The sequence below is a fragment of the Scyliorhinus torazame genome, chromosome 9 (assembly GCF_047496885.1).
Source record: "Scyliorhinus torazame isolate Kashiwa2021f chromosome 9, sScyTor2.1, whole genome shotgun sequence".
Classification (NCBI taxonomy): Eukaryota; Metazoa; Chordata; class Chondrichthyes; order Carcharhiniformes; family Scyliorhinidae; genus Scyliorhinus; species Scyliorhinus torazame.
The window spans coordinates 75,690,721-75,714,127 of NC_092715.1; the positions used below are offsets into that span (position 1 = coordinate 75,690,721).

The 23,407-nt window shown below is 44.8% G+C and overlaps 2 protein-coding genes across 3 annotated transcripts in view; one reads left to right on the forward strand and one right to left on the reverse strand.

Moving 5' to 3' along the window:
• rad17 (RAD17 checkpoint clamp loader component) overlaps window positions 1-9,451 on the reverse strand; it is a 77,649-nt gene extending 68,198 nt beyond the window's left edge. The window contains exon 1 of one of the 2 annotated variants that reach the window (XM_072516171.1): window positions 9,331-9,451. The gene's annotated coding sequence lies outside the window, so the exon portion shown is untranslated. Of the gene's footprint in view, window positions 1-9,150 lie in introns of both variants that reach the window. The other variant, XM_072516170.1, reaches the window with a different exon arrangement.
• An 80-nt stretch (window positions 9,452-9,531) lies between these two features.
• ak6 (adenylate kinase 6) lies at window positions 9,532-21,777 on the forward strand. Its single transcript, XM_072516178.1, has 5 exons — window positions 9,532-9,677; window positions 13,982-14,074; window positions 15,740-15,798; window positions 18,703-18,848; window positions 21,341-21,777. Exons 1-5 carry the CDS (start codon window positions 9,647-9,649, stop codon window positions 21,528-21,530), a joined length of 519 nt encoding a protein of 172 aa, XP_072372279.1. The 5' UTR covers window positions 9,532-9,646; the 3' UTR covers window positions 21,531-21,777.
• Window positions 21,778-23,407: the final 1,630 nt, after the last annotated feature.

Here is a 23,407-nt window from a genome sequence, read left to right on the forward strand (position 1 = left end):
TTATTAGTTTGGTGTATACCTGATCAGTTAATTGCATCGTGTGCAATCCGTGTTCCAGACTGTCCTCGCAAAATTCAACAGTCACTGCGAGGTCGAGACAAACGAAAGCTTCGAGCATTACGTATTCCAGCAGCGCCTTCAGGGCAAGGACGAGCCTTTTCCGTCTTTTCTTACTCAGCTTCGCATTCTAGTGCAGTCCTGCAACTACGGAGACACCGCTGACTCCCTCATCAGGGATCAGATTGTGTTTGGCGTCCACCCCGACGCCCTGCGGGAGCAGCTCCTAAAAATAAAAAATATGACCTTGCCAGTGGCCTTCGAGACATGAAAATCCACGAACTGGCGAAAAGTCGCTCTTCCCGACTGAAGTCGGCAGAGCAGGACCAACTCGCCTCTCATGTGGCTGAAAGTGTACAGGCCATCGCCCGAATGCGGAGCCTGAGCATCGATGAAGGCGGCCATTTTGCACGCTTGTCCAGGACTCCCACGCATGCACACCACGGTTGGGAAAACGAAACGGCCGAAGACTACACTGCGCAGGCGCGACGACACGATAAACATCACAGCGTCGACGTAATGACGTGCCCCAACTGCGGCACCGCCCATTTAAAGCGGCAATGCCCCGCGAGAGGCAGGCGATGTCTCAACTGCAAGAAACTTGGCCATTATGCTGCTCTGTGCAGATCTGCACCTCCGACAGGGGGCTAGCGGTACCAGGTCCAACGAAAACGAGTTTGAAGTGTGCAGCAAGGGCTGCTGGACTTGGAACAGGATCCCATCACTGATCCAGAGGACGACTGCCCGGAGTCCACGTATCGAGTGGGCATCGTCACCATGCAGAACCATGCCTCCTCACTTTCACCAACACACACGCCCATCCTTAAAGTGGATTGTGCGGACGAGTGGCGTGCCACAGTACAGATCAACAATTGTAGCATCCGGTTCAAGCTTGACACCGATGCTTTGGCCAACCTAATATCCAAAGCAGATCTGGCTCGCATCCGGAGGTAGGCTACCATTCTTCCACCCACTTGCCAGTTGCTCGACTACAATGGGAATGCCATCACGGCGCTAGGGTCCTGCCACCTGCAAGTATCCAACAGGGCCGTCAAGGCCACTTTGCGGTTTGAGATCGTCCAGCCCGGCAAGGCTTCTCTGCTGGGTGCCCGAGCATGCAAGCTCCTCCAGCTAGTTCAGCGTGTACGTGCCATGTCCTCAGCTGACAACTCAGCAAGCCGACATTGAGGAACTCCTACTGCAGTACCCAGATGTGTTCACAGGGATGGGCACGCTGCCCTACCGCTATAAAATTCTGCTCAGGCCTGATGCCCGCCTGTCATCCATGCGCCGCGCCGGGTGCCGGCGCCCCTCAAAGACCATCTGAAGGCGCAACTGCAGGATCTCCAGGGTCAAGGGATAATATCCAAGGTGACAGAAACAACTGACTGGGTCAGCTCAATGGTCTGTGTCAAGAAGCCCTTGGGAGAACTGCGCATTTGCATCGATCCCAAGGATCTGAACCGCACATTATGAGGGAACACTATCTGATCCCGAAGCGGGAGGAGCTGACGAGTGAAATGGCGCATGCCAAGTATTTTACAAGGCTGGACGCATCGAAGGGCTTCTGGCAGATACAGCTGGACGAGTCCAGCCAGAAGCTATGCACATTTAACACTCCCTTCAGGAGATATTTCTACAACCGAATGCCATTTGGCATTGTGTCGGCCTCCGAAATCTTTCATCGAAAAATCGAGCAAATGCTCGAGGGCATTGTACGGGTCTATGTTGACGATGTCATCATCTGGTCCACGGCCCCGGAGGAACATGTTGCCCGTATGCAGCAGGTCCTCAGGCGCATACATGCCAATGGCCTGAAGCTCAACAAAACTAAATGCTCCTTTGGCAGGTCGTCAATTAAATTTCTGGGCGATCAGATCTCACAACAGGGCGTGCAGCTGGACTCAGACAAAGTCCAGGCAATTAACACGATGAAGACTTCAGAGGACAAGAAGGCGGTCCTCCGCTTCTTGGGGATGGTGAACTTTCTGGGGAAGTTCATTCCCAATCTCGTGTCACACACCACGGTCCTCAGACACCTTGTGAAAAAGTCCACCACTTTCCAGTAGCTGCCCGCACATCAAGAAGAGTGGCTTGAGTTGAAAGCGAAGCTAACCACCGCCCCTGTTCTAGCCTTCTTTGACCCAGCAAGGGAGACCAAGATCTCCACAGATGCCAGCCAGGACGGCATTGGGGCGGTGCTCCTGCAGAAGGACGACAACTCGTCCTGGGCTCCAGTGGCCTACGCGTCCAGGGCCATGACGCCCACTGAGCAACGCTATGCTCAAATTGAGAAAGAATGCTTGGGCCTGCTCACTGGCATCGTGAAATTCCACGATTATGTGTAAGGTCTCCCGACCTTTACCGTGGAGACGGACCACAGACCCCATGTGCACATTATACAGAAGGACTTAAATGACACCCAGGCTCCAGCGCAGTCTCCTTCGCCTACACAGGTATAAATTTGAACTGGTTTACACACCTGGGAAGGAGCTAATCATCGCGGATGCCCTTTACCGTACCATCACCTCACCATGTGAGCAGGTAGACTTCATGCATGACATCGAGGCGCAGGTGAAACTGTGTGCCAGCATCCTCTCGTCATCCGACGACCGACTCGGCATCATTCAGGAGGAGACCGCCAAGGACCCTCTTGCTGCAGCGGTTCATACATCACCTCACGAATGGCTGGCAGAAAGGGCAATGCCCCCAATACTATAATGTAAAGGATGACCTAACTGTTGTCGAGGGGATCCTTCTGAAATTGGATCGCATCGTCATCCCGCGCAGCCTCCAGAGCTTGGTGCTCACGCAGATACACGAGGGACACCTCGGCATTGAGAAGTGTAGGCACAGGGCCCGGCAAGCTGTCTATTGGCCCGGCATCACTGAGGACATCTCAAATATGGTCCTCAACTGCGTGACATGCCAGCGGTTCCTGCCTGCTCAGCCCAAAGAGATGCTCCACCAGCATGAGCTCGTGACCTCTCCATGGTCTAAAATTGGTGTGGACCTCTTTCACGTCAACGGGCATGACTACGTCCTGATAATTGATTACTTCTCCAGTTACCTAGAGTTAGTGAAACTATCGGACCTAACATCCTGGACCGTAATACGGGCCTGCAAAGAGGCATTTGCCAGGCATGGAATTCTGCTCATAGTCATGAGCGACAACGGTCCCTCTTTCTTCAGTCAAGAATGATCCAACTTTCCAAAGCAATACCACTTCCAGCACATCACCTCGAGCCCGCATTACCCACAATCTAATGGGAAGGTCGAAAAAGGGGTCCATGTCGTGAAGCAAATGCCCTGCAAGGCTGCAGACTCAGCTTCGGACTTCAATTGCGCTCTTCTGGCATACAGGGCAACCCATTTGTCCAATGGGTCATCTCCGGCTCAGCTTCGAATGAATCGTAACCTGCGGACGACTGTCCTGGCCATTCACGTACCTGACCTGGATCACCTTCCAATGTTGCAAAAGATGCAGCAGATCAGAACCAGGCAAAAGATCACATATGATGCTCACGCTACGGATCTGCCGCTCCTCTCTCTGAAGGACACTGTTCGCATTCAGTTGCCTGGTGGCGGTTGGTCAGCTCCTGCTGTTGTGGTTCGACAGGCTGCTCCCAGGTCGTTCGTGGTTCGCATGGCGGATGGATCGATTGTAAGGCGCAACAGAAGAGCGCTACACAAACTTGCATGCCCACCACCGGCTCTCACTTTTCCCAGATGTCACTTTGCCCGACCCGGACACCTTGCTCCATGAGGCCACCTGCCTGGCTGCATGCCAACCGGCCAAGACACCATCATCTCCGCCTCCACCTCTCAAGTGGTCCACGAGAATCCGTCGACAACCTCAACGATTGGACTTATAAATAATTCCCTGTATATATGTTTTGTTTCTGCACGCTAGACACCTTACATGTACATATCCATCCACTCACCGATTTTGTGTATAGTTACTCTTGTAAATATGTTGTTTCTGCTCTAAGCATCCAACAACATTTTTTTTTAAAAGTGGGGGGATGTCATACAATGCACCCATGCATATCATGAGGTAACAGCAGGCAGTGACAGACACCCAGGTGAGCCAATCAATGTACACAACAGAACACGACCAATCACAAGACAGGACACAGAGGGGGACTTACACCTATAAAACACACGAGGCACCAGCACTCTGCCTCTTTCCACTGGTGATTGCTATAGTGATAGTCAGGGTGTACAAATCATTCAACACCTCCAACACGTGGATCAGAGCTAGCCTGGTCTGGATAGTTAGCTTTAGTTTACTTAGGGTAGTAGAGAGTCAACCCAGGCAGCTGTGTGTTTTGTTGCTAGAGTTCAATATATCTTATATTAAACCAACGCCTTCGTTTTGTGTATACTTGATCAGTTAATTGCATCGTGTGCAATCCGTGTTACCCCAGGGTGAACAACACGACAAGGGCTTCATCTCAATCTTCAGAATCGCTCACATGGTCCTAAAGAAGGAGACCCAGAATCCCACGATCTTGGGACAAGACCAGAACATGTGTGTGTGTGGTTAGCCGGACCTCTTGAGCAGGGTTCGCACCCGTTCTCCACCCTGGCAAAGAAACAACTCATTCTGGATGGTGCCCTGAAAATTACTTTAAGTTGGATTAAACCAAGATTCGTGCACGAGGACATAGACTCATAGAATTTACAGTGCAGAAGGAGGCCATAGAATCATAGAATTTACAGTGCAGAAGGAGGCCATTCGGCCCATCGAGTTTGCACTGGCCCTTGGAAAGGGCATCCTACTTAAGCCCACACTTCCACCCTACCCCCGTAACCCAACCTCATCTAACCATTTTTGGAAACCAAGGGCAATTTTTAGCATGGCCAATCCACCTAAACTGCACATCTTTGGACTGTGGAAGAAAACCCGAGCACTCGGAGGAAACCCACGCAGACACAAGGAGAACGTGCAGACTCCGCAGACAGTGACCCAAGCCGGTAATCGAACCCGGAACCCTGGAGCTGTGAAGCAATAATGCTAACCACTGCGCTACTGGACGTGGATGTGGAGTCTACCCAGCAAAGGGCCTCACTCCACACCTTGTCCATCTAAAATGGGCCCCCGCTCTTCCTCCCACCTAGCCTTAACCCTCTCCACTGACACTGGATCCTCTGACATAATCTGCCCACAAATGCTGGAAGTGCTCCCTTCCTCCGACCCTACGAGCGAAAGAAGCCTCTCTATTAGTGATGTTGGCAGCGCAACTGGGAATGTCAGAAAAATCCCTTTCGCAAGTTGCGATATTGAAAATACCTAAATAAATCTTATCCAGAGAGCCCAAACTTTAAACTTTTCCTACAATTTCTTTAGCCTGACAAACCACCCCTCCAGGAACAAATGATCCACTCTCTCCAGCAAGTGAGATCGTGAGGATCAAGCAGGTTGGCCTGTCTCATTAAAGGTAAGCAATAATGGTATGTTGCAAAGGTCAGCCAGTGTGGATCGCAAAGGTTGGCTGGTAAAAGTTGGTCCTAGGAATAAAAAGTTTAAAAACACTGTCCTATTGAACAATGCTCCCTCCTCATCAGCCCCTCCCCCCACTAAATAAACACGCTGAGCACACTGAAACCTGTCCAAACAGGTCGCAGCACCTCCCCCCACCTCACTCATGTTCACTAGCTAAAGTCTAACTGCTAGTGAGATAGCCCATCCTACGAGGACCCAGATCCAAAGAACAAAGAAAAGAGACAGAAACTCCTCCACTGTAAAAGAATAACTTAAACCAAAGCCTTTACAATTCTCTACATCGCATCTTGTTACATATATTATCTCCATTGCTGCCTTGACCGTAATGGGTAATGGTAAAGGCAATGTTCTAAATGTATGAAATGAAACAATATTTTCTGCTCAGTGTCACATGTAACCTCTACTGTACTGTAAGTAAGGCAAGGGGTTACTTAATACATGTGACCCAGAATGATCTATTTTGGACTCTTGATATCTTATGGCTTTCTTCTGCACTGTAGAAATTCTACGATTCTATGAACTTGGAACAGGGAACAGATGGCCCAGGTGGAGTGGGGTGAGGTGAGGAGAGGGGAGACAAGGATGGGGAGAAAAATGGATAAATGGATCGATGGATGAAACAAGTTGATATAAATAAAAATGGGGTGAAGGTGGAGGAGAGTTCAAAAAACTCAGTTTGCCTTCATCCATAAGTTGGGCAGAGGATAATAAATTCAAGATTTTATTTGTATTTAAAGGACTGTGCTGAAATTAGTTTCTTTTTAATTTAGAGTACTTATTGTAAAAAGTAGGCTTACATTAACACTGCAATGAAGCCACACTCCGGCGCCAAAAGGGGGGAGAATTCAGAATGTTCAAATTACCCAACAGCACGTTTTTCGGGATTTGTGGGAGGAAACCAGAGCACCCGGAGAAAACCCAAGCAGTCACAGGGAAAACGTGCAATGACCCAAGCCGGGAATCGAACCTGGGACCCTGGCGCTGTGAAGCACCAGTGCTAACCATTGTGTTACCGTGCTGCCCCTCACAGAGTCCTTATAACTTTTAATATTGCAAAACACAGTTTTCAAAAGAAAAAATTGCAGGCTGTTCAAACCCATCATTGAGAACACACATCTGATACCAGGACAAGCACTACTTACCAAGTTGAAAGCTGGAGTTTGACAGAAATACAGCAAAGTTCAAAGTGTCATTCAGGACAGAATGTTAGAAACACTATAAAATGTGCAAATTAAGTTCAGTTTCAAATTTGCAGCAAATTATTATAAGACAGTTAAAGCTCAGAAGCCGCATCATCATCTCCCATACAATCATTTCATGATTCCACACCTTAAGTACAGTAAAACCTTTTGGTTCAGTGATCTATCCTCGTCCACCACCCACCCCCAGTACAACCTACGCCTGCCAATTCGCACTGATTTACAGTTAGTCTTACACAGTAACGTTCAGAAATGGAAGCCATCACACACCTAAGAAATTACATTTAATGCGTTTAAATTGGTTTGCAATGCCATTCTATCGTACAAATCTGTCAGCAACTCCCTGATTTCTTGATAGCTATGTCACACACCCAAACAATGAAACTTCCTCATATCAATGCACAAACAAGTTCAACTCACTCACTCAATTTTCAGGGATGAGAGCAAAGACAATAGGTCTGAAAATTAGTGGACGAGAACAAAAAGGTCCAAAATATTCTTTATGTCAAGGAACCAAGTAGCACTTTTTACAATCTGTACTGAATGCAGAGCTTCCAGATCACTTCAAATGGGCTTATTACATTTCAAGTGGTTAGAAACCTTAGTTTTCCCTTTGGTCCACAATCTTGATGGTAATAGAAGGTAAACAAAGCAATTGTACAAAATCTTCATAGTGACCTCAGCAATTCAATGTTTAAAGCAGTTAGTACATATAATATAGGATGAAGCAGGGCAGCACGGTGGTGCAGTGGTTAGCATTGCTGCCTCACGGCGCCGAGCTCCTAGGTTCGATCCCGGCTCTGGATCACTGTCAGTGTGGAGTTTGCACATTCTCTCAGTATTTGCGTGGGTTTCGTCCCCATAACCCGAAGATGTGCAGGGTAGGTGGATTGGCCACGCTAAATTGCCCCTTAATTGGAAAAAATGAATTGGGCACTCTAAATTTATAAAATAAATAAAGAAAATAATAATATAGGATGAAGTAACCATTGCCACCTGAACATGAAAAAATGTCCGAACTGACCATGGCTTGGTTTTCCCTTTCAGCTGATCAGAAGTATAAAGGGAGCGACTCAAATCGATCATACCACTAAAGAACATCTTGCATCCATGTCTTGTAACATAGAAAAAAACTGACACCAATGTAAAGTAAACAATTTTAGGACAGGTGACTAAATGCTTGCTCAAAGCGAGGTTTTAAGGAGGGTAATTTAAAAAACAGGTGGAGACACCAAGGTTGTGGCAAACTCGCTCCTCCAAAGTGTTAATATCAAGCTAAGTTTCTATTGGTGGGCAAACTGGAAGCTACCAGTGCATGTTTCAGTCCCAAATCAGAGACTTGTACCTCAACAATGCAAATTTGTGCCAGAATTAAAAAAAACAACATTGAGTTATTTATGGTTTTATAACAGTAACAGAAGAAACAGTGTACATACAAATATAAACATAGTGCAAAAGCCATCTTCCTCCCTCACATGTCCCACCTTTTCTAACCCCCTACTCTACACTAAACTAACCCCACAACCCCTCCCCCTTCTGCTGATGGTTAATTTTCCCTAAAGAAGTCGACAAACGGCTGCCACCTCCGGGCGAACCCTAACATTGACCCTCTTAAGGCAAACTTGATTTTCTCCAGACAGAGAAAGCTAGCCATGAAAGTTAGCCAGGTCGCCGACTTCGGGGGCTTTTGAGTCCCTCCAAGCTAATAATATCCGTCTCCGGGCTACCAGAGAGGCAAAGGCCAGAATGTCTGCCTCTTTCTCCTCCTGGAATCCCGGATCTTTCAACACCCCGAAAATCGCCACCTCTGGACTCGGCGCCACCCTTGTTTTCAACACTTTGGACATGACATCCACAAACCCCTGCCAGAATCCCCTCTGCTTCGGGCATGTCCAGAACATATGGACATGGTTCGCAGTCCCCCCCGTACACCTGTCTTCCACCCCAAAGAACCTGCTCATCTGGGCCACGGTCATGTGAGCCCGGTGCACAACCTTAAATTCTATCAGGCTGAGCCTGGCACATGTTGTACAGCTGGAGACGGGAGTGTTTTGAAAAACGAGCTCACGGGCCTACAAATCGTTAAAGGGGGCGGGGGTGAGGATTTTGATACGAGTGAAAGGGTTCAGCCGGCAGTATTCCGGACGAACAGGAGTTTGAGAAAGGTGGGGGAAAAACATCAGGCGGAAACAACGTCCGTGCAATTCTCGAGACAAGATTTTGGATTTTAACAGCCCAAGAACTGAAACAACGGCTGTGAGTGGGGGAATATTTCAAAGATGTTTTGAAAAAAAACCATCGCAGAATTACAAATAGACAAGTGCAAGGCAAACAGCAGCCTACTTCAAAAAACTGCGTGGAGGATTTGGTGGGGGGTCTACCTACATCGTTCTGACCAGTTGACAGTGACGGGGATGTCTGCTCATTGAGGAATCCCAGTTCCCCGAGGCAGTGGGCGGGGAGGCAGCAGCTCAGCTGGATGTTGTCCACGGACATCAGTCGTTCCGGGAGTGAGTTCAAAGCCGCCTGGAGATTACCGAGAAGTCTCCGACCTGCGCACCCTACCTGACCATCAGGCGGGTGAGTGTTTCTCAGCGCCAGCTTCCTCCGGCTCTCCAACACCCACAGCTCTCCGGGGTCCTCCCTCTCCCCCGGCGCTTACTCTTGGCTGCCTCTCCGAAATGCCCGCAGTTGTTCCCTGCCGCAGCGAAGGGGCTGGCGGGTCATTGAGTTCCGTTCGGATCGATCACAAATCTGACTGGGTCAAGTCCGCCGATATTTCATTTCTTCCAGCCTCTCGGATGGCGCGGGAAGCACATCCCGTGACGCAGATGGAGACAGCCGCGGTTAAAGGAAGGACCCCCGGCCACGCGCGTGGAAGATGGAGAAGCGGCCGAATGTTTTGTTGACAGGTAAGAGCACTCGCCCCAGAGCTGAGCTCTGCTGCAGTGGGGAATGTAACCCCTATTATCAAACTCTCCCTCATCCCTTGGCCGCAGGGATCTGAACACAGGACTAGAATTGTAAATGGGAGGTACCGGGAACCCATTCAGCGCATTGAACACAAAGTGATGTATTCATGTGCAACACATAACTGCATATGAGCAGTTCACTCAATTCAACTGGTTCCATGCTGGTGTTTAAGTTCTATCATTTTTCATCGAACTCCAGTAGTATTATGCTCGATTCCTTTCTTCCTGATAGGCTTATCCAGCATCCATGCTATTTGCCTCAACTACATTCTCGCCACCCTCTGAGTAAAGAAATGCTTTCTGAATTTCATATTTAATTTCCTAGTTTCCATCTTGTATTGACGGTCCCTAGTTTTACTCATGTGGAAACACACTAAGCCTACTTTAACAAAAGCTCACAATTTTAATTTTGAAGACTTGCTATTGATTTGAAGATGTGGGGGGCTCAGTGGTTAGCACGGTTGCTTCACAGCTCCAGGGTCCCAGGTTTGATTCCCGGCTTGGGTCACTGTGCCGAGTTTGCACTTTCTCCCGTGTTTGCGTGTGTTTCCTCCGGGTGCTCCGGTTTCCTCCCAAAGTCCAAAGATGTGCAGGTTAGGTGGATTGGCCATGCTAAATTGCCCTTAGTGTCCAAAAAGGGTGGGTTGGGTAGTGTGGTTAATGGGTTACGGGGATAGGATGGGGTATGGGTTTAGGTAGGGTGCTCTTTCCAAGGGGCCGGTGCAGACTCGATGGGCTGAAGAGCCTCCTTCTGCACTGTAAAATTCTATGATACTATTAGGCCATCCACTCAGCCTTCTCTTATTAAGCAAAGAGAAAGAAATCCGGACTGTTCATCCTTTCCTCATGAGGCATAATCTGGAGCTCCTGAATCAAACTTGAAAATCTGTTTAGCACCCTCTCCCGTATTTAGACCCTGTTCATAATATGTTGATCAGAACTGTGCATAGTACTCCAAATGTGGTCTATTGTCAAGGTTTGAGACCAGTTTAGCATAACACCTCTACCGTTAAATTCTACCCCACCAAAAATAAACCCATGTGTTTGCTTTGTCTTTGTTATGACCTACTGTCCAACATTAGAACTTTTAGTGATTATGAATTTGTACACCCAGATGCTTTTACTCTTCTGCCCTATTTGAATTATAATTGTTCAAGTAATCTTTTAATTTCCTTATTTTTCTTATCAGAATTTAATAGCTCACCTAACAGTTGAAATTAATTTAGAATTACTGTTACCGTGCCATCACATTGCTGTTCTCCATCTTGATCGTCCCTCCCAGTTTGATGTCACTGATGTATTTGACATTCATGTCTTTAAGGGACACTTTTTGGAGACATTTGTCTGTCATTTTTACTTTATTTTTGTGCATAATCATATGAAGCCTCTCGAACCTGCTCATGTCATGCAAGACAACAACTTGAAATTTTAGCATATTTTTTATGGAAAACCACTTGTGGCTCAGTTGGTGCGATTCTCATCTGTGAGTCTGAAGGTTCTGGAATTAAGTCCCACTCCAGGAATTGAACACAAAAACAAGGCTGAGCACAAAAACAAGGCTGACACTTCAGTGCAATACTGAAAGAGTATGGCATTATTGGGGATGTTGTCTTATGAAAGAGATTTTGAACCAAGGCTGCATTTCCCCTCTCTGGTAAACATAAAAGATCCCATGGTAGTATTTCGAAGAGCAGGAGCATTATCCCGGTGTCATGCCAATATTTGTTCTCTCAATCAACACTTAAAAAACATTATTTGGTTGTGATCATTTGTGGGAGCTTGCTGTGTGCAAATTTGCACCCAGCCTTCCGGCATTGCAGCAGTGACCACTTTAATAAGTATTTCATTGGATGTCTGGTGGTTATGAAAGACACTTTGTAAATGCAAGACTGTTTGGTTTTTTTTAAGAAAAATATTGCAAGATACTTCACAGAACATAAGAACTAGGAGCAGGAGTGGCAATTCAGCCCCTCGAGGTTGCTCCCGCCATTCAATACAATCATGGCTGATCTCATCTCCGCCTCACTGCCACCTTCCTCCCTGCTCCCCATAGCCCTTTATCCCTCTACTAATTAAAAACCTATCTTATCTCCTCAAATTTGTTTAGTATTCTTGCGTGCACTACACTCTTGAGGTAGAGAATTCCACAGACTAATGACCCTTTGAGTGAAGGAATTCCTTTTTGTTTCAAATCTGCCACCCCATCGCCAATTGTAAAGAAAATAGTTGCTGGACCAATAAGATAGGGTGACAAAATTCATGAGTTTGAATGTTATCTACGGTGGAGGATGGGAAGCTGGCTAGGAAATCTAGTTTGAAAGTTACAAGAGCACAGATAATTTTTTAAAAAAATGTTAATTGAGGAATCACCATTGGCAAAACACAAGAGTTCACCGGCAGATGGGCGAAGTGGAGGCAAGCAAAGCTTCGGAAGTAATGGGGAAGATATGGCGTCAGAGGATCAGCTTATATTCGCATGGAACTTTTAATCGCAAATTAACTTTTTCAATCTGAGACTGTGCCCATGCCACTGATTCCATCCCTCTCCCTGGCCGCCGAGTTTGTGGTGGCAGTGGAAGATGTTAACTGGAGAGAATTGTGGCTCATCTAGGATTGGATTGTTGGGCAAGCAGCCTTAGAACCTAGTCAATAGAATGTGTCAGAGAAGTAGTGGAAGGTTCCAGTCGGCTATTGTCAGCATATGTGTGAAAACTGACAATGTTTGCTGTTTGTATGTAGATGAGAAAGAGCAGGAGCCGAATAATAAATCATTGAAATTCAGTGACAAAGAGAAGCCACGGCTGGCAATTCTGTGGTTACAATCTGTTAAGAGTGGAACCAAGTGTTCAGGAGCAGAAGTATCAAAGAATGGTTTGGTCGACAGTGTCAATAGCTGCAGGAGGGTCAAGAAGGATGAGCAGCACATTCTCCCCGTGTTTGCGTGGGTTTTGCCCCCACAACCCAAAGATGTGCAGGATAGGTGAATTGGCCACGTTAAATTGCCCCTTAATTGGAAAACTGAAATGGGTACTTTAAATTTAAAAAAAAAGGATGAGCAGGAATTGTGTACCTTGGCAAAGTCACAGAAGGTGGCACTCGTGACTCTGACAAAGTTGTGGCAGAAATGTGATTTGAGGTGGCAACACATTAAATGACATTGGACAGGAAAATGAAGTTGGAGATGGGGAAGTAGTTTGCAAGGAGTGCAGAGTTTCTTTGCATGATGATAGTTCCTGAGTGTAGAGAACCATCATTAACAATGTCAACCATTGGACTGATCATTAAGGGAGTTTGGGTTGTCGGCAATTTATTTGGAAAATCATTAAGGGAGCAGAAGGTTTGTCTCATGGGCATGCTGAGATTGGAAAGGTCATGCCTCAAAACAATGCCGGTGCCAAATCTTTAATCCTAAAATAGAGAGGAGGGAGACTTGTCTTGATGGGCCAGTGAATGAAGGCAAAGCAGCATACGCAGCTGAACAAGTGGACAAAGTAATTCAGGAGTTCCTCGCACACATTGCTGTTAAGGTCAAGGGGGAAAGGAGTTTAAGGAGATGGTAGCGAGTGGAGAAAAACTGATTATTTTTACTCTGCAAGGTGAACCTGAGGAAGTGGGCAGTTTAGGCAGGTTAAGTTTTGAGGTCTGACAGCCTTGATGTGGTGCTGCCTGAGAATAGCTGATTGAGTTTGTGCATCAGGTAACACTGACATGTGCACCTGTTGGCTTTGAGGGAGCATAATTGGGTTGAAGGACTGGCATGAGGCAGAGCTAGGACTGAGGACAAGAACATCAAACATAGAATATAAATAAAATAAGTGCAAATATCTGTCTTCAATAGCTTTGTTTTGCAGCCTAATGTTTTGCCCAGCAGATTAAGTGAACACCATACAGTTTGTTGCATTTGGGAGTCGGCTTAGTTCAGTCGGTTTGTGTTGCAGAGTGAGGCCAACGGCGTGGGTTCAATTCTGATCCAGCTGAGGTTATTCATGAAGGCCCCACCTTCTCAACCTTGCCCATTGCCTGAGGTGTGGTGATCCTCCGGTTAAATCACCACCAGTCAGCTCTCCCCCTCAAAGGGGAAAGCAGCCTACCGTCATCTGGGACTATAGTGACTTTTACTAGTTATATAAATATTGAGTTGTATTTCTTAATGGTTAAACTAGATTATGCTTACTATTGCTGAGCCTCTCGTGTTGCTGTTTTAACAATAGGTCCCAATATGTTTACATTTATTATTCTACCAGGTACACCAGGTGTTGGGAAGACCACCCTTGGTAAAGAGTTAGCTGGAAGAACTGGATTGACATACATTAATGTGGGAGAACTGGCAAAAGAAGGTGAACATGAATGAAAATAATATTTAAGTGTTAATCTGGCAATTGCTACAATAGAATGAATTATAATCTAACCAGTTTACAATTGAATTTAACTTTATTAAAATATCTGACAGCAGACAATTCTAAAAATTTGTTTGTTCCTCAAAACGATTGATAATTCTTGAGAGCTTTAAGAATATTTAAGTGTTAATCTGGTAATTGCTACAACAGAATGAATTATAATTCATTCAGGGCAGCACGGTAGCACAAGTGGCTAGCAATGTGGCTTCACAGCACCAGGATCCCAGGTTCGATTCCCCGCTGGGTCACTGTCTGTGCGAAGTCTCCATGTTCTCCCCATGTCTGCGTGAGTTTCCTCCGGGTGCTCCGGTTTCCTCCCACAGTCCAAAGACATGCAGGTTAGGTGGATTGGTCATGCTAAATTGCCCTACGTGTCCAAAAAGTTTAGGAGGGGTTATTGGGTTATGGGGATAAGGTGGAAGTGAGGGCTGAAGTGGGTCGGTGCAGACTTGATGTGCCGAATGGCCTCCTTCTGCACTATATGTTCTATAATTCAATCTAACCTGTTTACAATTGAATTTAACTTGGCTATTAAAATAACTGATCGGGAGACAATCCTAAAAAATTTTATGTTCCTCAAAAAGATTGGTAATTCTTGAGACCCTTGGATTGTTATTACTTCGGGTGACAGTGGTTATTGCTGCTTCGCAGCGCCAGGGATCCAGGTTCAATTCCCACCTTGAGTGACTGTCTGTGTGGAGTGTACACTTTCTCCTCGAGTTTGCGTGGGTTCCCTCCGGGTGCTCTGGTATCCTCCCACAGTTCAAAGATGTGCAGGTTAGATGGATTGGCCATGCTAAATTGTTCCGTAGTGTCCGAGTTTACTGGGATAGGGCATGGAAATGAGCCTAGCTAGGGTTCTCTTTCGGAGAGTCGGTGCAGACTCGATGGGCCGAATGGCCTCCTTCACTGATTCTATGATTCTACTCAATATTTACTGCCAGTCTTCATTGACACAATTGTACATTTTAATATCAGTAATTTTCCACAAATGAAGCTGGTGGCATGGAAGATTCTTTATCATAAATTTGAGTTAGCTTCTTGAATTCAAGCAAGTTGTTAACCCAGTACTGAACTTTCATGAGTTGTGGAAAGGATTTTCAGCAGCCAGACAAATTATTCTTGGTCTTTGTATTGCTAAAAGTAATGCATTTATGCATTTTCAAAATATTTTAAGAGTTGGGACAAGAAATCTGTAATTCCAGGATGCTGAATGTTAATGAAAGTGCAAGGTGATAAAAAATGTTTGCTCTGAACAATACTGCAGATAGCTTCCCCTATTTTCTTGCACTTCTATCAGTTTACCTGATTGAATTATTTAACCAAGGCTTATCCAAGTAATTGTATTCAAGTAAATGAACAGACATTTTGCATTTGGATAATAAAACAATGAAAAGTAATAACCACTGCTCAATGTTATTGGTAACGTTTACCCATGATTTTATAGTGTTCATGTTCTGCGACAATGCAACAGTTGTATGTTTTGCTTGCACTATTTTGCAAGATGTGTATTGATGTAATTTATGCATCGCTTTCTCTCAGAATTGATGGTTCTGGTCAGAAGGGAGATGTAAACTGTGTTGTATTTCTCATCTTCTTGTAAAGGTAATCTGTATGAAGGCTATGATGAAGAATATTCATGTCCCATTCTGGATGAAGATCGGGTGAGTTTTGCGATAGAAAACCATACTGTTGGGCAGCACGGTGATGCAGTGGTTAGCATTGCTGCCTCACGGCGCCAAGGTCCCAGATTCAATCCCGGCTCTGGGTCACTATCCGTGTGGAGTTTGTACATTCTCCCCGTGTTTGCGTGGGTTTCGCCCCCACAACCCAAAGATGTGCAGAGTAGGTAGATTGACCACACTAAATTGTCCCTTAATTGGAAAAAATGAATTGGGTACTCTAAATTTATATTTAAAAAAAAAGAAAACCATACTGTAATGCAAATTATTGAGCAAATTCATTTTTTTTTTTTCATTTTATCACTTTGTGAAAATTGGTTTAATTCCAACTGCAAACTGTATAGTCTCTTAAAGTTTTGGATTCTGATCAAACTGCTCAGTCACGAAACCAAGACAGTTGGACACATTTCCAATTATTTTAGCTTGTACATATTATGAGTGGGCAGAAATAAGCTTGACAATCCCAAACTTGATATTTTTCAGCTGTTCTCAGATTAATATTTACCATATTTTAATGACTGCCTTTCACACTTGTAGTATTATCTTCAGTTCTGAACACCACACCTTGGGAAGGACATATTGGCCTCCGAGGAGTACAGCGTGGATTTAGTAGATTGGGACTTTGATTCCAAGGGAAAGTGATAACACAAACTAGCGATGTAGTCCCTGGAATTTAGAAGGTACTGGGGAGACTTAATTGAAGCTTTCAAGAGATTTGGGGCAAAATAAATTTTTGCATTGAAAAAAAGTTCCCAGATGGAGGAGAAAGTCCATAGTCTAAAGTTGTTGAACTCAATGCTCAGTTCAGAAGTCTATAACGTGCTTAATCAGAAGATGAGGTGCTGATCCTTCAGTTTGCGTTGGGCTGCACTGAACATTGCAGCTGGCCAAGGACAAATGTGTGGGCATGAGAGCAATGGTGAGTTAAAATGGCAAGTGACAGGAAGGTTGTGGCCATTCTTGCAGGCTAACTTAAAGTTGTTCAGCAAAGCAGTCACCAAGTTTGTGTTTAGCCTCCCCAATGTAGAAGAGACCACATTGGGAGCAGTGAATACATTAGATCAAATTGATGGAGGTGCAAGTGAAATGATACTTCACCTGAAAAGAGTATGTAGGGCCTAGGACAAGGAGGAGATAAAGGGGCAGATGTTGCACTTTCTGCAATTTCGAGGGATGATGTTCTGGGAAGGGGATGAGGGATTGAGGGTGATGCAGCTGAGAAACAGGGTGTTACGGAGGGAGCGGACCCCTAAATTTATAGTTCCCAATTCATTTTGTCCAATTAAGGGACAATTTAGCATGGCCAATCCACCTACCCTGCACATCTTCGGGTTGTAGGGGTGAAACCCACGCAAACACTGGGAGAATGTGCAAACTCCACATGGACAGTGACCCAGAGCAGGGATCGAACCTGGGACCTCGGTGCCGTGAGACAGTAGTGCTAACCACTGCGCCACCGTGCTGCGCTCCCTGTAGTATATTGACGGGTGGTAGAGGGGAGATGTGTTTCCTGGTGGCATTGTGTTGGAGTTGGCGGAAATGATGGGGGGTGATCCTTTGATTGTGGAAGTTGGTGGGGTGATGGGAGAACTGTCCCAACTTGTGAAAGGGTCAAGAATGAGAGAACACAGAGATTAAGTAATTGTTTCTCCTTTGTTTGTGTGCTGGGGACATTTCTAAGAGGAGATGGATAGTTATACTACAATTGTGTGTTAACCAGCTCTTGCAAACTGTTAACAAATAAGTTTTGTTTTATAATAAACAATTGTTCTAAGTTGATTGAAAGAAGACTGGTTAAAGTCTTTTATTCTGGGTACCAGTGGAGAAGGTAAACAATTGGCCATTTTGATGAGTACATTAATGGTACGACCTGTGGCGTCGTGGGGCTAGACAATGCGCTCTCCTCCCATCCCAGTCGTAACATTTCAGAAGACTTTGGGATTCCCTTTTCTGTTAGCTGCCAGTCTCTTTTATATTTTCTTATTGCTTTTCTTATTTGCTTTTTCACCTCGTCTTTGAACCTTCCAAATTCAGCCTGGTTCTCAATTGTATTTTCTACTTGATGTGATAAGCGCACATTTCTAACTTTTTGTTTGTCATCCAGGGAGTTCTGGATTTGTTTTCCTTACCTTGCCCTTGACTGTGCCTGAATTTTCACTTCTTTGAAGGTAGCCCAATATTCTGCTACCGTGTTTCTTGCCAATCTTTAATTCCTATTTATTCGGTCCCGATCTGTTCTTATTCCATTAAAGTTGGCATTCCCTCAGTTAATTATTCTTGCTCTGGATTGTTCTTTGTCCTTTTCCACAGCCAGCCTAAATCTTGTGATACAATGATCACTGCCTCCTAAATGTTCTCCTACTGATACTTGATCCACCTCATTTTCCAGAAACGGGTCTAGCAATACATCCTTTTCACGTACTGGAAACATAATGCTGTAGAAAGTTTTCCTGAACCCACACTAGGAACTCTGGACCCTCTTTGCCCATTACACGACTACTAGCCCAGTCTATATTCAGATAAAATTCCCCATTATAACTACTCTATAATTTCTGCGCCACTTTGCAATACCCTTGCAATTATTTTCCTCTGAGTCCTTCCTATGTGTTGGTGGCCTAATGTTGATGTGACCGTGCCTAATGTTGGTGTGACAGGCTGAAGCTGGGATGGCGGGCTGTGACAGTTAACTGCTAATCTACGAATCTGAATCCATTGGCCAACCAATCAGCACTCTCTTCTCTGAAGTATAAATTGTTGTTCCCTTTACATTTGGTGTTCTGGCGAATGTCCTGATAGAACAAAAATGTTTGACAGTTTGTGTGTGTTTGATATCTATTATAGTATGTTCACATAAATTTATTTCCCACCGAACAATCTGTTTTGCAGGTAGTTGATGAACTTGACGATAAGATGAATGAAGGTGGGATAATTGTGGATTACCATGGTTGCGACTTCTTTCCAGAGCGCTGGTTCCATATTGTGTTTGTCCTTCGTACGGATAATTCAATTTTATATGACCGATTGGAAAAAAGGTACTAAAGATGTTTGTCTTGATGTTTCTGTTCATCTAAAATTCAGTATACTCAAAATATTCTTCCTGCACATTTGTGCTGTTTACATTAAGTACATTTCCCCCATCCCCCAAAAATAATCCAACTGACTCAGCAATTGAATCAACACTTTTGGAGAGGGAGCAGGGAATGGTTAAGTGAGGGTAATGATAAGTAATGTTATGTCAACTGGTCTACCCCATTTGGTACAGTTGACTGAACGATTTTCCTCCAACATCTCTCTGCTTTCATCCAGCTGGGTGGACTGCTCTCACCTGGTTCTGTTAATTGTAGCCAGAGAATCATGTGCAATGTCCTCTGTTCCTTGTCTCACACCATTCCCTCAGGTGTCCCCAGGATCTATCCTTGATCTTGTATTTTTCATCTGATGCTGCCTAATGGAGACATCATCTAGAAACACAGCATTAGTTAATAATCTTTATTAGTGTCACAAGTAGGCTTACATTAACACTGCAATGAAGTTACTGTGAAAGTGAAGTTACGCCCACTCCGGTGCCTGTTCGAGTACACTGAGGGAGAATTCAGAATGTCCAATTCACCGAAGAAGCATGACTTTTGGGACTTGTAACAGGAAACCGGAGCATGGGGAGGAAACCCACACAGTTACAAGGAGAACATGGGTGCTCCAGTTTCCACATGTATGCTGACAACACTAGCTATACCTCTGAATCACCTCTCTTGACCCCTCCACAGTCTCTAAAATGTCTGACTGCTTGATATCCAGTTCTGGATGAACAGAAATTTCCTCCAAGTAAATATTGGGAAGGCTGGAGGCCTTTGTTTTCAGTACCTGCCACAAACCCCATTTGCTAGCCAATGGCTCCATCCCTCTCTGACTACATTGCTGCCATATTTGACCCTCAGATGAGTTTCTGATCACATCTATCGCCAGAATTGCTGATTTCCACCTATGTAACGTTGCCTGACCAAAGTCCTGTATCAGGTTATCTGCTGCTAAAACCCTCATCCCCATCTTTGTCACCTCTAGTCTTCGATTCCAATGCATTCCTAGTTGGCTCCCACATTCTAAACTGGATAGTATCCAAAACTCTGCCAGTGTCCTAATTTTGCACCAAGACATGTTGATCCATCACCCTATTCTCACTGACCTACATTGGCTCCCATTTAAGGCAGTCCTCCCTTTTAAAATTATCATTAACATTTTCAAATCCCTCCGTTGGCTTCACCTATCTCTATTTTTCTGATCTCCTCTTGCCCAACAGCTTGTGGATATCTGGGTTTCCACAATTCTGCACTTTAGAGCAAGCCTGATTTTAATCTTTGCGCTATTGGCTTTCAGCTGCCTAGGCCACAAACTATGGAATTCCCTCCCTAAACCCCTCTTTCTCTTTTCTTCTTTTTCTTCCTTTAAGGAGCTCCTTAAAACAGTGCCTCTTGTCCAAGCTTCAGATCACCAATCCTAATATCTCTTTTTGTGACTTTGTCAAATTCTGTTTGAAGTGCGATGGGATGTTTTACTGTGTTACAGGTGCTATATAAATGCAAGATGTGTTACTTCCCTTTTCTATCCCGGGGTATTGATGTCAATTGTAGCACTTTTTTTTTTTCTTTATAAATTTAGAGTACACAATTGTTTTTTTCCCAATTAAGGGGCAATTTAGCGTGGCCAATCCACCTACCCTGCATATCTTTGGGTTGTGGGGGTGAGACCCACGCAGACACGGAGAGAGTGTGCAAAACCCACATGGACAGGAAGCCGGGGCTGGGATTGATCCCAAGTCCTCAGTTGCCGGTTGGGCAAGCATTTATTGCCCATCCCTAGATGCCCTTCAGAAGGTGGTGGTGAGTTGCCTTCTTGATCCGCTGCAGTCTTTGAGGTGTAGGTATGTCCACTGTGCTGTTAGGGAGGGAGTTCCAGGATGTTGCCCTAGTAACAGTGAAGGAATGGCGATATATTTCAAAGTCAGGGTGGCGAGTGACTTGGAAGGGAACCTCCAGATGGTGGAGTTCCCAGGTATCTGCTGCTCTTGTCCTTCTAGGTGGTCGTGGGTTTGGAAGGTGCTGTCTTCGACCTTGGTCAACTGAAATTCATCTAGTACGGGAGATGAATATTTCTACTGATGTTCCTTTCCCCCTAACCCAGTCAAGCACAAATGAAAATTGCATGCTTGAATGACTTCAAGTTAAAGATTGAACTTGCCCATTTGTCTTTCTCTTCCCAGTCCATAGATTCTAACATATGCTCCAGAATATTTGGTCCCCTCATTACCCATGCAAGATCAACTTTACGATTGTATTTTACTTTTGAACAGAATGAATAAGCCCGCTACGTGGCACATAACCCATTATGGATTTGTGCAACTGTCCCATTGTCTTCCAAGTTTGTTCAAAGTTAGCAGTTTTTCCTTCCATTTCCCTTGTGTTGCTGTAACATGTTGGCATAACACATCTACTTTATGATATGGTAATTGACACTTCATTTTTTTCTTCAGGAGTTACAGTGGAAAGAAACTTCAGGACAACATTCAGTGTGAGATTTTCCAGACTATATATGAAGAGGCTATGGAGTCATATCATAAGGAGATTGTGCATCAGTTACCCAGCAACATGCCTGAGGACTTGGAAATGAATTTGGAACAAATTATGCAGTGGGTTGAACAGTGGATGAAAGATAACAATTAAATGCTGGCCTTAATGGATGGGTTTGTGCTAAGAAGACCGACTTGTGTACAAATGCTACCATAATCAGAGGCGATAGCTGATTTTCATTCAGCTGACTTGGAAATATTTGTGAAAAATCACTGATAGTTTAAGCAGTAACAAGGAACCTTTAGGCGATATAAAGATTTAATTATTTGTCAAATATTTACAAACAAAATTCAGTGATCATTGTAAATATTTTTCTCTTGCATTAAATATATGAATATGGTGATGGGTGTGAGAAAGATTTTTTAAATTAATGAATTGAATGATGTCTATTCTAAACAAATTATATAGTTTGAATTAATGTGATTCTTTGTTTTTCAAAAAGAAAAAAAAAGGTAAATAAAATTGCTGAAAAGTGAGACATGTTGCTGAAGCATTTGTCTTGCACTCATCGGCACAAAGGCAAGAATGCCAAATTTCAAACTATTACAACACTTCATAATCATATGGGGGAGCCAACAGTTGCCCATTGCTTTCTCTTGCATTTGTCCTGATAAGTGCAAGACTAAAAGCTTCCCTTTTTGGCAATATTAAAGTTCTACACTACCAATTGGCTGTTCTTAATAATAATTGCTTATTGTCACAAGTAGGCTTCAATGAAGTTACTGTGAAACGCCCCTAGTCGCCACATTCTGGCACCTGTTCGGGAAGGCCGGTACTCAATGAATTGAACCCGCGCTGCTGGCCTTGTTCTGCATTACAAGCCAGCTGTTTAGCCCACTGTGCTAAACCAGCCCCTGGTTTAATAAATAACGTCATTTTAAAGAATTCTTTAAAAATAGGTAATTCAGCCGTGATGAGTTGTTAGTCCAGGGTTTAGGAGAGGATTTGAGGAAAAAATGTTTACTCAGAGGATGGTGATGGTTTGGAATGCACTGCCTGGGAGGGTGGTAGAGGTCGGTTGATTCACATCCTTTAAAATGTACCTGGATCAGCACTTGGCACGTCATAACATTCCAGGCCAAGTGCTGGCAAATGGGATTAGGTCGGTAGGTCAGGTGTTTTTCATGTGTTGGTACAGACTCGGGGCCGAATGGCCTCTTCACGATTTTTCCGTGATTTTGGACTCTCGAAATGGCCGAGTGAACATAATAGTGCCAGCTGTGATACATTGGGTAACATGCTCACCTCTGAATCAAACGTTTTTGGATTCCAATCCCACTGCAGAGACGTAAATGCAAAATATGGGTCAACAGTCCAGGGCAGTGATCCAGTGGCAGTGCTGTGTTGTCAGCGGTGATGACTTTTTTTCACTCGATAATGGGCCTCACTGGCTGGATCAGCATAAATTGTCCTTTCCTGAGTCACCCACATTGCTGTGGATCTGGAGTCACATATAGGCCAGACCAGGTAAGAATCATCATAGAATTTACAGTGTAGAAGGAGGCCATTCGGCCCATCGAGTCTGCACTGGCACTTACAAAGAGCACCCTACTGAAGCCCACGTATCTACCCTATCCCAGTAACCCCCACTTAACATATTTTGGACACTAAGGGCAATTTAGCATAGCCAATCCACCTAACCCGCACATCTTTGGACTGTGGGAGGAAACCAGAGCACAAGGAGAAAACCTATGCAGGCACGAGGGGGAACGTGCAGACTCTGCACAGACAGTGACCCAGCCGGGAAGCAACTGTGTTAACCACTATGCTACCGTGCTGCCCACTGGGTGACAGATTTCCTTCCCTAAAGGACAGATTGAACCAGGTAGGTTTTTACTTCAATCAATAATGGTTTCATGGTCCTCATTAGGCTCTTAAATACAGACATTAAACTGAGGCTCGGGTTGCTTTTAGAATATGCGTAAAAGATGCCATTGCACTATTTTGAAAAACAGCAGCCTACTTTATTT

What these genes read in the sequence shown, in the direction of transcription:
- ak6 (XM_072516178.1), top strand. Translation starts at nt 9,647, where the DNA reads ATGGAGAAGCGGCCGAATGTTTTGTTGACAG. An exon ending in GGGAGAACTGGCAAAAGAAG is followed by an intron (nt 14,075 to 15,739) that starts GTGAACATGAAT and finishes CTTCTTGTAAAG; the next exon opens with GTAATCTGTATGAAGGCTAT. An exon ending in CCATTCTGGATGAAGATCGG is followed by an intron (nt 15,799 to 18,702) that starts GTGAGTTTTGCG and finishes TCTGTTTTGCAG; the next exon opens with GTAGTTGATGAACTTGACGA.